At 38.4% G+C, this 17148-nt stretch overlaps 1 protein-coding gene across 1 annotated transcript in view; it reads right to left on the minus strand.

Moving 5' to 3' along the window:
• Nucleotides 1-317: 317 nt before the first annotated feature.
• Nucleotides 318-17148, minus strand: part of TRPC6 (transient receptor potential cation channel subfamily C member 6) — a 99403-nt gene continuing 82572 nt past the window's right edge. The window contains exons 8-12 of the mRNA XM_037378385.1: nucleotides 16039-16234; nucleotides 14204-14407; nucleotides 6748-6831; nucleotides 4791-4866; nucleotides 318-3275 (exon numbers count right to left, since the gene is read on the minus strand). Coding sequence (XP_037234282.1) covers nucleotides 3124-3275; nucleotides 4791-4866; nucleotides 6748-6831; nucleotides 14204-14407; nucleotides 16039-16234 — 712 coding nt within the window. The 3' untranslated portion in view covers nucleotides 318-3123. The remainder of the gene's footprint in view (nucleotides 3276-4790; nucleotides 4867-6747; nucleotides 6832-14203; nucleotides 14408-16038; nucleotides 16235-17148) is intronic.

A 17148-nucleotide genomic window follows, 5' to 3' on the forward strand; every position in this document is an offset into this window, starting at 1 on the left:
AGAATTTTATTCCTTCCATGAAACTTCTTTTGTTCTAGTATTGCTAGCAAATTAGAGTATTTTGCCTTATTTGTCTTGGTGCTGACTTCCAAGGAAAAGCAGCCAAAGGTTCGTAGTGAAGGACCAATGTGTTCATACAATGCATCACAACAGTATTTTGAGTCTGGTATATTTAATTTTTTTATCAGAATAATATATTTGGTATTGTGCTCATTTTAAATACTACATTGCTTATCACACTACATTTGGCAATAGACCTCTTCAAATATATTTAACAAATTGTTCCATAAGTAATAACTACATATAAAATATCTTCATTGAATTAAAAAAATCCATATGTATTTTCTTCATGAAATACAATATATACATTATGATCTTTTAGTATTAAGGTAAGTCAAAATTTGGGCTTAAACAAATTCACAGTGTACATTTTACCTCTGTAATAAAAAACTTGACTTTAAAAGTGCCTGGATCTTAAACTGTGTTTATGTATTTCCTTACATTGGCTTTACGGAGATCGAAGGTTTTACCATCATCTAGCACTAGACTGCAGATCCAACTTGTACATTGCAATGACCAAAAATAAAGACATGGGATTACTGAAAGTGAACTTTGACTGTCCTTGTTACCTCAAGTTCTGACCAACAGATTTTCCGAAGAGCTTGTCAAAGGTGGAAGACCTGCTTCAAGTAGTATGGCCTCGAACAGGGTCATTCAGTGGAGCTGCACTAAGTGCTCACTGCTTCAGAAAACCAGGCCAAAAACACTCAAGCAGGAACCCAAAATCAGTGTCCCACGCTGGCCCAGGGATATAGGCAGGAATGTCCAGAAGACGAAAGGCAGTGAAGGCAGCGGCATGCTGCCTTCCAGCCTGAGACAGCCCCGGCTTGCCTTCGGTTTCCACACAACAGCTGACACAGAAGCCAGAGCGTTTCTGCCAAAGACCAGTAGGTCAGGTCGTCTCAGAGTCTGCAGTAGCCCCTGCTGATTACCGCAGGAAATACTGCAGGTTATGAGGTAATGCTTTTTCATCATCAAAGGCCAGTTTTGAAACTGGCTATTCCATACCTCATAGTTTTTCAGGCCAGCACACTGGACGTTTAATACAAATTGCTCCACTGCCTTTGGAAATCTCACTTTCCTTCTCCTCCTTCAGAGGAAGGAGCCTTAAAATTTCTAAACCCCGAGTTTGTTTCACCTGAGGCCCACAGGACACAGATCGTCCCACACGATCCATTTGTGGCTAAACTCATGGGCCAAGCAGAAGGCTAAGCAGGTCCCCCAGACCATGACAAACACCCCAAAGGGCAGGCTGACCTCCACAGCAACTTCCGTGCCTCTCCAGGCAGGACACAGCCCCTCACCTCCACCTGTCCTCATGTGATTTCAAAACCTAGTTTAATACACTCTTTTTTTCCCTGAAAAGACATAGTGACTTCACTAACAATTTTCTAAAAAGGGACTATCAGTAAATTTGGCTAGAAACTAACCCAAACCCATTAAAAAAGAACTTCCAGCCTGAAAGGGAGAGGCATAAACATTCTGATACATTCCACAATAAATAAATTTCACAAAGCCAATTTAATAGCAATTACTGACAAGCCATTTTCAGCCTTTTTTCTGTATGAAAGGCTTTACAGGTGTTATACATCTTGATGTTCCCGTTACAATTTTTCATAGCCCTTTCACTAATTTCAACCAAGCTTAAAGAGGAGCAGAGATCCCCAATGTAATATATGCTTCTAACAGTCCCAGAATTGGTGATTGTCAGAAGAGAGAAACTCAAATTACTGTATTAAATGAGGGAACAATTAGATGGAATTTAGCCTGTATCTATCTGGAGAGACAGAAACCAGCTGGCTGTCCTGCATGGACATACTAGCTGGCCAGCCACACAACTATCAGCCAGATGTGGCATGGGCTACCTCTTGTCCAGTTTAACAGAAGGAGACGTAGAAGTATTGCAGTGGGCAGGGTGGAAGCGTTACAGGCTTCTGTTGATGACATGGAGTGAAGATCCTTCATTGAAGGAGTCCTAGGGAATACAGCACAAGAGCTGAGCTTTCTCCAGTGGAAAAAAGGACAAGGGATGCAAATCCATAGAATATGAGATTTCATGAATTTTTGGAACAACATGGATTTGTTTGTAAAGGATAGATCTGAACAAAATTCAATCATTTAAACAAGTTTAAACACAGGGAAAATGGTGCCTGAAGCATGATGTTCCCAGAATCCAGAGAGAGGGTTTGCACCTAACATTTTAGTATCTTCCATTTTAAATAAACATGTTACCAGCTCTACATTCAAACATTCACCCCACACTTTAGGAGTCTTGGTTCAAGACATAAAAGCTGTAAAACTTGGGAGTTCTCAAAGCGATTAGAACTTCAAGGTTTAATTATTTTGGATTAAAGAAGGGGTTTTTTTCAGGCCTCAGCAATAGCTTTTCAATAAACTTGGTGAAAAATACTTCTTTCTTAATGTACCAACTCCCCTTGGAACTTAGGTATCTTTCAGGATAGTCCAGTGATAACAAGGATAAGTAGGGAAAAGTATAACACAGTGCTGTGAGTATTCTGGTATTTACCTCTTCAAGGAAATATTCAAATAAATCACTTTAATATCATGCACATTTTTTTACAAAGGCAGTTAGAGGCTTTTTTTGCTAGTTCAGAATGCTTGAAAAATTCAATAAGTTTTGATACAAATATGTAACAGCCTGAAATTTCTCTCTTTTGCTTCACTAAAATGTACCTAAGAATGTCTACAAAAGGAAATTTGCAAAAATAACCAGTTAATGTAGGAAAAGTTTAGATTTATGCATTTAACCTTTCATGACTGGGCTTACCAAGGTTCCACTGGAATGCTAGAAGAGGTAAACTGAATATTAAAATTACCTCAAATTCAATCTTCTTCAGCAGGTAAAGAACAAATACCTTTACTTGAGTGGTATCTCCTCCCTACTGTAAACCTAGAGGATTTGCAACTGTGGTTTTTCAGTAAAGAATTGGAATGATTTAATTTCCAAATCTGTTCTAGAAATATGAGCTAGATTTGAGAAAAACAGAAATATGGCTTTAAGTGAATTGTTAACGTTCTGTTGCATTTCTTAAAACATTTAGGTTATCTCTTGCTTTCTTCTTCCTTAGAGTCAATTGACAGTTTTTCACCAAGTTTCCTTATAAGTTCTGCCAGATCTTCAGAATTTTGAGATTTTTCCTCAAGGAGTTCATACCGGAGACTTGAGATGTCCTGTTTAATTTCCTTCAGTTCACCTGTAATGGATATTAGAAGATCACACTATTAAGAAACGAAGGAGAACCAGCATATCCAAGTATCTCACAGTTATCAGTTATCATCCAGTTTTCTCTGGATGTCTTCACTGAAAAGAAAACTTGGATGTTCTGCTGCCTGCTGGTGAATGGTGGCTTAGGGATAGGAAATGAAAATGCAGTTCAGGAACCAAACAAATCTGAAGACAAAAGTGTGAGAGATCACATCACTTCACAAAACTCAAATGATCCATTAGACGGAAGCTGCTCAAGAGAGGTCATATAACTGTAGAATCATTTAAGTTGGAAAAGACCCTTAAAATCATCAAGTCCAACCCTAAACCTAACACTGCCAAGTCCACCACTAAACCATTTCCCTAAGCACCATGTCTACACGTCTCTTAAATACCTCCAGGGAGGGTGACTCAACCACCTCCCCAACCAGCCTCTTCCAATGGTTCAACAGCCTTTCAGTGAAGAATGTTTTCCTCATATCCAATCTAAACCTCCCCTGGTGCAACTTGAGGCAGTTTCCTCTTGTCCTATCACTTGTTACTTGGGAGAAGAGACCAACACCCACCTGCCTACAGCCTTCTTTCAGGCAGCTGTAGGGAGCGATAAGGTCCCCCCGAGCCTCCTTTTCTCCAGGCTAAACAACCCCAGTTCCCTCAGCTGCTCCCCATCAGACTTGTGCTCCAGACCCTTCACCAGCTCCGTTGCCCTTCCCTGGACACGATCCAGCACCTCAATGTCTTTCTTGCAGTGAGAGGCTCAGAACTGAACACAGGATTCGAGGTGCAGCCTCACCAGTGCCCAGTACAGGGGGACAATCCCTGCCCTTGTCCTGCTGGCCGCACTGTTTCTGATACAAGCCAGGATGCTGCTGGCCTTCTTGTCCACCTGGGCACACGGCTGGCTCATGTTCAGCTGGCTGTTGAACAATACACCCAGGTCCTTTTGTGCAGATCATGCAGATCAGGGGTGCCTGAGTCCTCCTGGCCAGCAACAAGGCCTCTCACTGTTCAAAAGAGAGTGGTCCTTTCCTGCTGCGTTGCATCTTTCCGACACCAGAGAGGTGCAAACAGATGAGAACATTTCTGAAAGTGCATTCACTAGCTGTTTACAGCTAATAAATCACACCCAAAAATATCTGAAGCATGCGTACGCCCATGCATGAACCCCCAATAAGAACACAAGGGAGAATTCATACAGGGGTGCCCCAAATCAGCTGCTGCATTAAATACAGCCTCACCATGGGAAATGTATGGGCATTACTAGAAGCAGAAACACTTTTCACAAGAAGTTATCAGGTCAGTGAGAGTTTCTGATGGGAGAACAGACACAGAAAGCCACATCTCTAACTTCAATTTCATGTTAATTTTACATCTTGCACTTGTAAACATGTCAAGTGGATTAAGTATTTTGGAAACATTTCTTTCAGGTGGCACATGTAACCACTTTAATTAGCTTGTTTTGATTCTCTGGTTAGATATACATACAATGCATCAGCATACTCACCTTCATTGACTTCATCGCTTTCCTTATCTATCTGAGCTTTCAGTACATATCTTTTAATGAGACGTTTCATTATTTTCTGCAGAGAAGAAAGAAAGAAAAAAAAAGTTTTCTTAGTTGGACTTTCTAGTATTGCTATGGCATTTCAAAATATAAACTTTGTTAACTTCTGTTGCATTCAGACATTTCAGTGTAGGACTTGCCAGGTTAAAGGAATATAATGTCAAAATCTCTCCTTACTTCTACAGTAGATATTTAAACTCCATGACTCTGCACATATATGAACATGAAAGTTTACAAACTAAACACGTCTTACAAATGTTATCATTCATGAAGCTCAATCTACTACTGGAGTCTGTGAGAATGAATAATACAGATGCAGCTTTGATGTCCATGTAGGTGAAACCCTCTAGCCTTTATTGCTACCAGAATATGATTATGACTCTTGATTAGCAGTGCTAATTGCTAAACTTTTTTGACATCAGTTTATTTTAATCTATTTTTATATTATATTTGCTAAGTTTTCTTATTCCTATTGTGAGGCCTAGAGAAAATGGGACCCACAATTCTAAGAGTCATTTAAACATGTCAGCTGGGACTCATCTGAGCAAATACAGATATTTTTTAATGTAAATATATGTATCTGCGGTAGTCACCTTTAATTGCCTTTGTGGATAGAAAAAGCAAACCCGAGAGCACAGTTCATGTCAGACAGCTAAATTTGATGAAATAAATTGCACTATTAGAATGACTGCCCTCTCTGCTAATAAAAAGGGGAACCTAGGCCAGCAAATTTAGATGCAAATTTCACCTTTCCAGGAAAAATTTATTCCACCCCTGATTCTCTCATTAGTTTAAATTACTTGAGTAAGAAGAAGGTATCTAATTTCCTTTGAGGATCTATCTTCTATGTTTGGGTTTCATATTTTCATATGGTGTAAACCACGACAACACTCTTTGGGTTTCATTGTAAGATATAAAATATACATAGGTTTATGTATCTGCTTTTGTCTTCACAGTAACAGACCTGACTGGAGGTGACTGTGAGGTGAATCATCCCAGATTAGTGGTTTCAGAGCATCACTACAGTTGTGCTTGCAAGGTCAGCAGCTGTACTGTTTATTGTAATAATCTGAGAATGTTTCAAATACAAAGCCACACATCCTCACGTTTATGGGATAAATGTGTAGCCTTAGTATCTATCACTGCATCATAATGAGATAGGCTGTGAAAAAGGTCAGGGAATTTTTGGAACAGGCTTACGCAGACACTGCAGAACTAGCCTGCACAAGGGGAAAAACTTTTTTCTGTTTTATAGTTAAAACAAGTATACCTGTTTTCTATACCCTTATGCATTCAGATAGTCTTGTTCTATTGCCCAGGCAGCTCTGGCTTCTTCCTTTCTACCTGTTTTGTGGTATTACAGGAAGAAAAGGAGCAACCTCTGGACCAGAACAGTTCAGCTTTACGTGGACTGTGCTGGGTCTCTTTTCAAGTAACTGCACAAAGGCTCACTGCAGTTGTTTATGAGACTAAGAATAAACAGACTATTGATCGCATAAAGGCTGAGAGATATTTGCAGTGCTTGAGGTATTCGTATGTAGATGTGTGACACAATAAGCTGAGCTGGTTCAGCAGATGAAACGGGAAGATTCTGGTTTTCTTAATTCGCACTGTGCAGCTGAGAACTCAATCTGTCTCTAAAATTAAAAACATTTTTCAAGCACTTTAAAATATTGCACTATAATAATACCATTTAAGAAACAAAGAGAAGATACAAACATCTTCAGGTTGTACTGCAAATACCTAAATCAGTGCATTTATTTCTGATATATACAAGGTCTGTGGATTTATTCTTGATTCATGTTGTTTAACATAAATTCAAAACTGTCCTCATGCTGTCAGTCTGCCAGTTCCATTACTTCTTGATTTTGTTTAAAAATAAACTCTTTTTTTTTACCTGGTACTGCCTTGGAGGATTGTTTAAACTGTTTAAGTGGATTTCATCTGAGCTTCTTATACTTGATTGCTTCCTTTGACCAAGCTGAAATGGAAACATTATTTATAGTACAAAATAGAAGCACAATATGGTAAAATTACCTCATGCATCTATCATATGACAGAACATTAACTCTTAAGCTCAATTTGGGGAGTATTAAATGACTGTGATAAAGTCCTCATACCTGTGCAGAATTTCATCACCAGAGTCGAAACAAACCCTTTCAGACTGTGATGCAGGAAAGTGAGAAATGGGAGGTTTTCTATCTTTACTCTGCCTGCCACCTGCTCCCAACATGTGCAAGGGACCAGAGCTGAGCAGCCACCTCCCCCTGAGCCTTCTCTTGTCCCTCAGGTCGCAGGAAGGGGATCCACGTCAGGAGGAAGGCAGCACTGGTTCAGCACAGCTTTGTAGGCAATGGATGAGAGAGAGTCAAGGCAAGGCGTGGGAGAAGCCAAGGAAGGTGACACAGCAGAATTATCCCTTTCCTTTCTTTCATAGCACTTCCCCATAACCAGTGTGACCTCCACTACCACAAAATACGCGAGGAGTTTGCTTCTCCCCTCTACTTACGCTAACGGCTGAATGTAAGTGGTTATGCAGTTCATGCCAGGGACCACAAAATTATCAGCTGACATTTTTGAGTCCCATTTTCTTTCCTACATGCGCTGAAAGGGTATAATTCCCCGATAAAACACTGAGGATGCATTGTGCATGCTTAATTACTGATTTACACCTTTGAGAAGGACTGGAGCTTTACAGCACAGTGAACTGAGACTCAGGCTGAATGACTAGGCTGCAGTAAGAGTGAATAGCAACTGTCAAAATGAAACAAATGATACTACTTTAGATTGATAATGGGGCCAGTTCAATGAGTAGTGGTGCAAGAAATTAATAAAAAAAAAGTTAAATCTAAATCATGATTGATCTGGATGAGGAGTAAGTGGGACCATTACAAAAAAGTCAGTTCTCTTTAATTATACATGGTCCAATAAAATTTGTACTGTTTTAAAGCACAAGGCTATCGCTGGAGTGTCTCAGATCCTGTGGCATCATGCTGTACTTCCAGTGAGGTTCTCCACATTGGTTATCTCTGTGTCTTAATGCACCAAGCACCTATAGATAAGCAAACTAGGGTACTCTGAAGCCTGGTATAATATGTGGGATACGCTGGGATATAGTTTGGTAGGGAGGAAAGCACGGAAGGGTTAGATGCTTATGCAGCTGTACAGGAACATCACACATCAAGGGAGCCCACAAAACAATGCCTGATATTAATGAAGGCTAAAGCTTTCACGTAGCCATTTCTCCTGCAACTGAAAGCACTAAAACTTCTTGAGGTATAGTGGGAACTTCCCATAGTTGAACTTTTGATAATAAATGGAAGTAGGAATATGAAATATGTGATAAATATACACCAGTTGCCAAGTAGAAAATGATAAAAACAAGTCAGCAGAGAGCTTTAGGGGCTTTATTCTAACACAAAGGCTAAAATTAAAAAAAAATGGGAATTATATAGGTATAAAAAAGCTGAATGAGGCATCAGATTCAGTAGTTTAACCAACAATGAGGACATCAATTAAAATTCTCAATTCTCCTAGCTGCTGCACAGCTTGGTCCTTAAAAGTCTTCTAGTTTTCTAGAATTTCAAATAACTTTATATTCACTTAAACACTAAAGCAAGTAAGTCTTCATGAATCTGCAAACAGGGAATAATTTAAATATTTTTAGATTTCATTTAGCATTTCATAGAATCATAGAATGGTTTGTGTTGGAAGGGACCTTTAAAGACCATGTAGTCCAACTGCCCTGGCATGGACAGGGACAGCTTTCTCTACATCAGGTTTGTACTTTGATATCTTTTTCCTGAAGAAAACACTACACTTACTGGTAAAATATATTAATTTGCAATTAATATAAAGTTTACACTGAATTTGGAATTTGTTTTTGTTCCTTAGAAAGATTTACAATATCTATATACATATATTTCTTAAAACATTAAAATATATTCAGATGATGTTTATTTGACTAAGTGAAAATAATGATAGAAGACATACAGTAATATAAAAATAGATAAATAAATAATTTATATTTATCTCTAACACATTAACCTGAATCTGAATGGAAATTGAATTTAAGATGTATAAAAAGGGCAAGTTATTGCTGCTTTTTCTTGCTTGAAAAAAGGTACCTTAAAAGTTTTGGTTATATATTAGAAAACATAAGTTTATCTAAATGTTTAAACTTAAACCATACATCTGATTTATAATAAAAAATAGTGGCTAGTGAGTATAAATGACTGTGTAATCACTATATCTTTCAAGATTTTAGAACTAATAATACTCTCTTGGGCCTCACCTTTACTACTAGATTAAAAGAGAAAAAAACAAACCTTCTTGCTTTTTCAGCTCCTGGTTTCCTAATGCACAATTTTCGGAAATAATGTAGTAGAATAAGAGGGTGCTTCCTCTGCAGTGGCAAAGGAAAGTCGCCCTGGCCACAGCTGCCCTAGGGCATGAAGCTGGGCTCCAGCCGTGTGGCTGGTGTCCCAGCCCTTGTGGTTCTCCGACTTTTTCTGCAGATGTCATACCATTCGTGACCCCATTACTTACCAGTTTACATATAATCTATAAATGTATTGAATTTTATTATGTATTTTTTAGCATTTATCATGTCTTTTAAATGGAGCCTGTGATGCCAGTTACCACGTTCAAATTTATGGTACATTGGTTGATTTCAAAAGTTAATCCACTGCTTAACTAAAACTTGAATTTCACTTGAAACAGCAAAATCAGTAACGTGGTGAAATGGGTTAAGTGAGACACTGCAAATTTGTAAAAACAAGACACACTGTATCATCTTTATCTAAACTTTGACCCTTCAGCACTCTGCATTTTTTGAACAGAATAATGTACTTTTAATCAGCTACAGACTGCACCTTTAAAGTTGGCAGGTAAATCAGAAGTATACAACTTCATTACATCTGATTATGTGTAACAGGACAGAACATCTATTGCACATTGCTGAATGACCACTTGGTGGCAGAGATTGCCAAGATTTCATTATAACTCCATTTTTACACAAAATTTTTAAACTCTCTTTAAGCTTCACTCCTGTGGCTTTTTCCTCTCTCAGAAATTACTACTAAACTCAGCCTGTGACATTAATGACTAAAATAGAATTTATATTTTTAAGCTAGTATCTACTGAACATCTGCACGAGTAACTCTGGGGGGAAAAAATGTAATTTTAATAAAACAACGTTATAAACCCTAACAAAAATAACTCTCCTCCAGGAGTGTTGTGTGAAAGAAGTGCAGCATACATAGAGCATTGCTCTTAGAAAACACCTTATTCTTCAAACTTTCTTCTCATTTTCTCGTTCTCTAGCATTATTTAAAATTCAATGAAATCAGAACGTTAATGCCATTACTGTAGCTGTTTTGTGTATCACTTGGTTAATGTCCTAAATCCCGGTTTTTGGAATCAGCTGATGACTTTGAATGCCAGTAAGTGCTATGTGCTTGGACCAGAAGGGAGGGTTCCCTAAAAATGACCCAATTTGTACTACCATAACCAGCCATCACTTGTGAAAATTTCATAAACACCATTTTATCTAGGAAAGGAAAAGTTAACATATTTTTTATTGTTTGTTTGAGGATTTAAAGCTATTTCAATAACTAGTTGTCCCTCATTTATATTCTGAAGGGTCAAATTTTCAGAAAAAGGCTTAAATACATCATCTGCCACTAGGTTTTTAGCTCAGGAGAATAAACAAGCTCTGTGACTCGTAAACCATGAACTTTCTCACTCACAAGTCAATTGTTCAATTTAGAATACAACTCAAAGTAGGTTTCTTTAAAACCCACCCCTTTTCTCATTTATTTCTCCCCTTTTTTGGTTTGAGTTTCTTGTTCACTTGATGTTTAAAACAGTAATTGTAGCCTGAACCAGAAGAAATCTGCTTGTTTTAATCAACAGCCTGAAAGAAAACATCTTCACACCCTTTATTAGTATATGTAGATGTGTCTCAAGAAATTCCTGTTGTGCTACAGTTTGAACACAGCTATGTACATCACTCGCCGTTTAGTCCTGAGGACATCTGGCTTCGTTTTCTGCCACTGGTAATCAGGGCAGAGCTGGCTCTGGGGGCAGAAATTTCTCCCTTCCCATCCTAATTCTTATCTTTACACTGGACATGGTGCTGCAGCTGCTTTTGCAGTGAGAAGAGGCAGGCTCTGCAGGAGACAGACCCACAGGCTGGGTCTGAATCGGTAAACTCCGGTGTATGTCAACATTTCTGGGTACTGCAATGCAATGTCTTCTATCAGCTAACTTTTAGTGTCCTCCCAATACGACCTGCACCAGAGCAACTGTCTCTCTCCCTAGGCACAGCTTGGCAGCTGGAATGGTCTGGGGACGATACCTTGCAGCAACTGTACTTTGGGAGGAAAACTACTTGAATAGGAGCAAGCCATTGCTGAACTGGCCTCAGTGCCCAGATGATCTCCTTATCACATTTAACCTACTAGCACAGCCACAGCCACCAGCTCTTGGGTCTGGTTTTGCAAAGGTTTTCTTATCTTTGCACAGCTCATTGCATTTATAGCAGTTCCTTGCCCAAGCAGCTCCTTGCTCAGCACCAACCTGCTCAGCACAGTATGAGTCCAAAGTCAAAACCTAAAAAGCCTAAGAATGCCTTTGGTAAGATGCCATAAAAGAGTCTCAACAATAATGTATCGTCAACAATGGGTCAAAATGTGACACAAAAACATTTTAGCTACTTTTAAAAAGTGCAAAGTCAAATAAAGTTAGCTCCATAGTATGTGGCAGTCCAAAAGTAAGTAAAAATGTAATCATCTGGCAGTATCAGTCACCCCGCTAGAAGAGCTGAGGAATTAATAGATGCAACTCAGCTGCTTTATGTTTTTCAGCATAAAGCTTTCTTATTCATTTGACTTGCAACCACGTTATTATGCCTTCTTTGGCTGGGGAGTAAGCGCATTTAATTTATGATAGTTATACTACAGTCTGCAGTGAGTGGAAAGTATTAATATTTGAAAACTAAAAATTAATTCAGGGTTAGGAAAAAATCTGATAAATGATGGTTGCATCCTTACAGCCCTCTTTCAGAGGGTCTGCTGTAAAGGCAGACACAACTGTTACTGTTTTATCTGGAATTGGTAATTATTACACTTTGCACCGTTCTAGCCATCTGCATTGCTAGGTTTGAATATAATTTTGGAAAGGAATGATAAAAATCCAGCTTCTTTACCTAGGGTGTAAGAATGGGGTTTTGAAGAGTACCTGTTTTATGGGAACATAAATTTTGTTTTAAAAGGACATTAAAAATAAGCTTCTTATTACTTAGGAGTTTTTCAAAGTCACAAATCGAGTGAATTAGAAAAAAAAAATGATTTGTTGTTTCTCACCATCACTAAATTTGAAACATATGCATCTCCTTAAAGTCATGATTTTTCATTGATGACTTTCAGTGATCACTCACAGGAGCTGTGAAATCAACTTGCATCAAGCAGCTTAGTGAAAAGTTTTGCAAACGTTGGAGTCACTAAAAAATTGAGCAAATGCAGTATCACTTCTGTTAAATACATTAGGATTAGATTTCCCAAATAAAATGAAGTCAGACCTGTGAAAAGCTAGAAAAATTACCAGTAGCGCACACAAGACATCTGAAGTTAATAATAATCTTGACTTTGGTCACAGTGTTTGCAACATGTTTGTTTTTATAGACTATTACAAACTTAACCAGAGGCAGAGGCTTGTCAGAGGCATGGGACTTTTCCCTATAGCTCTGTTTTTTCCTTCTAGGTTTGCAACCATTTTCTCCTCTCTTTTACTCTTCCACTGACAACCATGATGAGATTCAAGGAGAATGACTGGCTGTGGAGGAGGGTCCAGTCAGGGGTTACTTGACCCAGTCCGATGCACCCAGGCAAGTCCATTGGACCCAATGGGCTGCATCCACAGGTACTGAGAGAGAAGATGAAGTCCTTGCAAATATACTATCATCTTTGAAAGACCATGGAGACTGGGGATGGTCTCCAAAGGCTGGAGAAAGACAAATGTCAAACCTGTCTCCATAAAAGCTCTAAATGATGATCTGGGCAACCACAGGCCACTCAATCTCCTTTCAGTAACTGGCATAATAATGGATTGAGACCTCTTGGAACACATTTCTGGGCACATGGAACAGCAGATTGTGACTGGGAAAAGTAAATGTGGATTTATGAAAAATAAAACCCATCTAGCCCTCTGGATGACCTTCTGAGATAAAATGACTGAATTTTCAGGTGAAGGGAGAGCTGGAGAAGTCACCTACCTTGACTTTAGCAAGGGTTTTAACACTGTATCCTAAAATATTCTTGTACTCAATTTAGGATGTTACTGTCTAGATGGGTGGACAACTAGATGGACAAAATCCTGGCTGGATGGTTGTGCTTAGAAAATAGTATAGGGATCTTATCCTGGGACTTGCCCTTTTTAACATCTTTATCAAAGACCGGGTGTCAAAGCACACTCCTGTCAGGTTTGCAGACACATATAAATGGGTGGGGGTGAGAGATGGGAGGGGTGGCAAGGGGGGTAGGCAGAAGCTGATAGCCTTGAAGGCAGGAATGCCATCCAGGAGGACAGCCCTGACAGGAACTCTGTGAATTTCAGTAAGGACAAATGGGAAGGAATAACTCTTTCAACAAGACAGGCTGGGGACTGGCTGCCTGGGGAGCAGCTCTGCAGAAAAGGACCTGGGGGACTTAGGGGACATGAGAAAGATGTTACAAAACTGCAACAAGTTCAGCAGAGGGTCACCAAGATGTTTGGGGCTGGAGCACTTGCCCTGTGAAGAGACACTGGGGAATCTGGGCTGGTTCAGCCCAAAGCGGAGATGGCTATAGGCATACCCAAGAGCAGCCCCTAGTTTGCACAGGGAGGTCATTAAGCAGATGGAGCTGGGCTCTTCACAGTGGTGCAGGACAGGAGGATGACAGGCAACGGACAAATTCAAATGACAGGTAGAAGCAGCAACTTTTTTCCCATAAGGGACAGTCAGGCAGTGGCACAGGCTGCTCAGAGAGGTTGTGCAATCTCCAGCCTTTGAAGTTTGCAAGACCTGACTGACTGAAGTCCCTCCCAGCCTGAATTATTCTCTGATTCTGTTAGAAGCAGCGGGAAGAACTGTACATTTACAATGGCACTTTTGGAATTAACTGTTTACAGATGTAGACAAATACTTATGTTAAAAACTAAAGTAAGAATTTCAGCCTGTACGTAGAGACTGACTTCAGCAGGGACTAAGTATGTTGGGAAATCCATGAGAAAAACAAATCAACAACAAAAATGAAGTTAAAATTGTTTCTATCTTTTAAAATTAGCAGTCAGTACATAGATTATAAAATTACCTTGTTCATCTCTGCATCCTCCTGGAAGCTTTTCTTTTGGCACAGAAATGGTTTAGTAATACATTTTTTGATTCTGAGTAGGAGATACAGCAAAGATTTTGGGCTTGGCACTAAATTGAAGGGTACTGGAAGAGTTCTTCCTTCTTCAAAGTAAGAAAACCAAAGTTTAGCCCTGGCAAATTTCCATTCTACATCAGCATCATCCTGTAAAACAGAAACACTGCTGTTAATACACTACTAATACCACCTTGAGTATTGAAGATACTAAACTTTATGTGTGTTTTGAGTGTAATTGGCTGAAGTTAATCTCAAACAGATCAAGAGCTTGTTTCTAATCTGAAAATCGAATTTCAATGAATGGAACTTCTTATTAATCCATTTAAAATAATGCCATTACAGAACAAAGTGGATTTGATTTAAACATTGGTTACTCCAGACTAAGTGCTAATAATCTGCAATACAGGATCACAAAGACAGACCTCTCTATTTGGTGCTCTTTAAAAGCATGCTAATAAGAAAGAAAGCTCTGACTTAAAAGCACACAATACAAAGCCCAAGTTAAAGCTTGGCAACACTCATATACATCTGTTAGGGCTTGCCTGAGTAGCCATTTGCTTAGAACACTCTCATGCTCAATAAATAAAAAGGAAAACCCCTATGTTAACGAAACAAAAATGGAACTATCTCAGTGAGACTACCAGTCTTATATTATTGTTCTCTTCTGTAGCAATTAATTTTTTTTGAGATGACACTGTACTAGAATTTTAAATTAAATTTTTACTCCATTACTTTACACACAAAGTTAAAAAAGATTAGATGACTCTTACCTAATTCCTTCCACTTGCTTGAATATATGACTAAATCAGATATGCTATCATCACCATGGTTTATGCTTAACATTTATGATAGACAAAACACTCACTTTATTCTCCCTGTAAAGTTCAAGAGAATTTTCTGCAGAAAGGACTGACGTCATGTTCAAGGACATGACTTAATATTGCTGTAGCTGTTTTTAGAAGCTGTTTGAATCTGCTCACCATATTTTTGGATAATAGCCTGTTTTTTATTGTTCTGAACCTGATAGTTTGTTCTGTGGCCTCCTGAGTCAGAAGAACCTGAACCTCCCTAGAGAATGTGTTGCTCTTGTTCAAGCTGGACAACGCTACAGCCCCAAACCAGAGCCCAGAAGCTAGGACCAGAGTGGTGTCAAACCTGAGTCTGCTGCTTTGTGGCAAAGGTGTCACCTGGGAAAAGCTGGGATGGCCCAGCTCCTTGAGATCTGCTTCCTTTTTTCTAAACAATGATAATTACTTAGCTCTTGGTTTTCCATGGTATGCAAAAGTTCGTGCTGATTTTCAGTAGCCCTGCTGCTTACTTTGTCAAGCAAAGTTTTGTTCTTTGAATAGAACTAGAACAGTTGTTTAAATGAAAGAAGAAAACAGCATGTTACAGACTTGCTTGCAAGGTCAAGGCATAGGAACGAGAACATCCTTGCAGCAAGAGGGACACTACTCAAATAATAACTGCAAATGAGGCAAATGAAAGATTCACAAAATCACACAACATAGCCCATCCTCTTCAGGAACACAACACAGTTCAACAGCAGTTTCTTAGTAAAGTCTAGCTCTTACTACTGCATGCACATGCAGCTGCATAATTTCCAGGTACTTTATAATAAAATGTACAGTGGAATTAATATTTTCTCCTAATATATTCAAAAAGCCTCTGTGTTATTTTTCTTAAATAAGATGTCAACAAGAAAATTTTCCAGAAGATTTAGACAATTAGCTATAACAGTAAATTTGGTGATGCTTCATCACAAATGGAATTTTTACCTCAATCTCCTGGAATGAACTGTTGATCATTGCAATCAGCATGTTCAGTAAGACAATGACCATGGTGACATTATAGACTCCATAAAGGACATAACCAATATTTTCAATAAATTTGTGTTTATAATTGATGACAACTGATTTAACTTCTGAGAGTCCAAATATAGCCCAGAACAATGTCTTGAAACTTTCTTCAACACTAAAAGGAGAAAATGAATACACACATAGGTTACTGAAGAAAAGCTGTATATTCTTATTGTATAAATTGCCAGTTACCATTTTTTGTACAGTGTAGAAATTTTTCCATTATCACAATGTAGAACTCTATCACAGTGATATTCTATAGAACACGTGGACTACTTATTTTGATAGGCACAGGCTGTTTCATAATATAAGATTCCGAATATTTATGACTGACCATAAAGACATCTGATTTGGTTATATTCATCCTCAAAAGATGACAATGATTCACTTGTTAGCTACTTTAATCTACATGCTACACACTTGCTGATAATCTGAATGTAAATAACAAAAATGATTAACCTATAAATACTTTAATTGCATTATTAGATGACTTAGTATTTATTATTTCACCAGTACTATGACTAACATTCTGAAACTGTGAAGACAGCATGTCTGACAGCAAATCAGCATTTTTCAAAAAATGGTCTCACAGAGCACAATCCTCCAGTTGAGTTTTCACTTTTCCACAAATCCAAGGTAGAGGTAATAAGCCATGGTGTGGGGATACTGATAATATTTTTTTCAGGTTAGTTAATTTAAATGCATTTATTTCCTCTTCATCAGTTTATATATATACATAAACGTGAGTCCAAACCTCTGAAGTACTTTTCCTATCTACCTCCACCTGTTTGAAGACATACTTTCTCTTGCTTTGATTAAGAGATCTCAGTTCCCCATGTCCAAAAAATGCAAAAGCATATTTTGTAAAGCATTTTTTTTTATTTTATTGCATTATTGCGAAGGAAAAAAGTTAAAAGAAATGTCATTTTTAGTTGTGAGTGTAATTCTCTGCTTATAATATTTTATCAGTATTCCATCTGTGAGTAGGAGTTTTAGGTACTTTATCTGTTGTGTGAACTCCTAATACTA

The sequence above is a fragment of the Falco rusticolus genome, chromosome 2 (genome assembly GCF_015220075.1).
Source record: "Falco rusticolus isolate bFalRus1 chromosome 2, bFalRus1.pri, whole genome shotgun sequence".
Taxonomy (NCBI): Eukaryota; Metazoa; Chordata; class Aves; order Falconiformes; family Falconidae; genus Falco; species Falco rusticolus.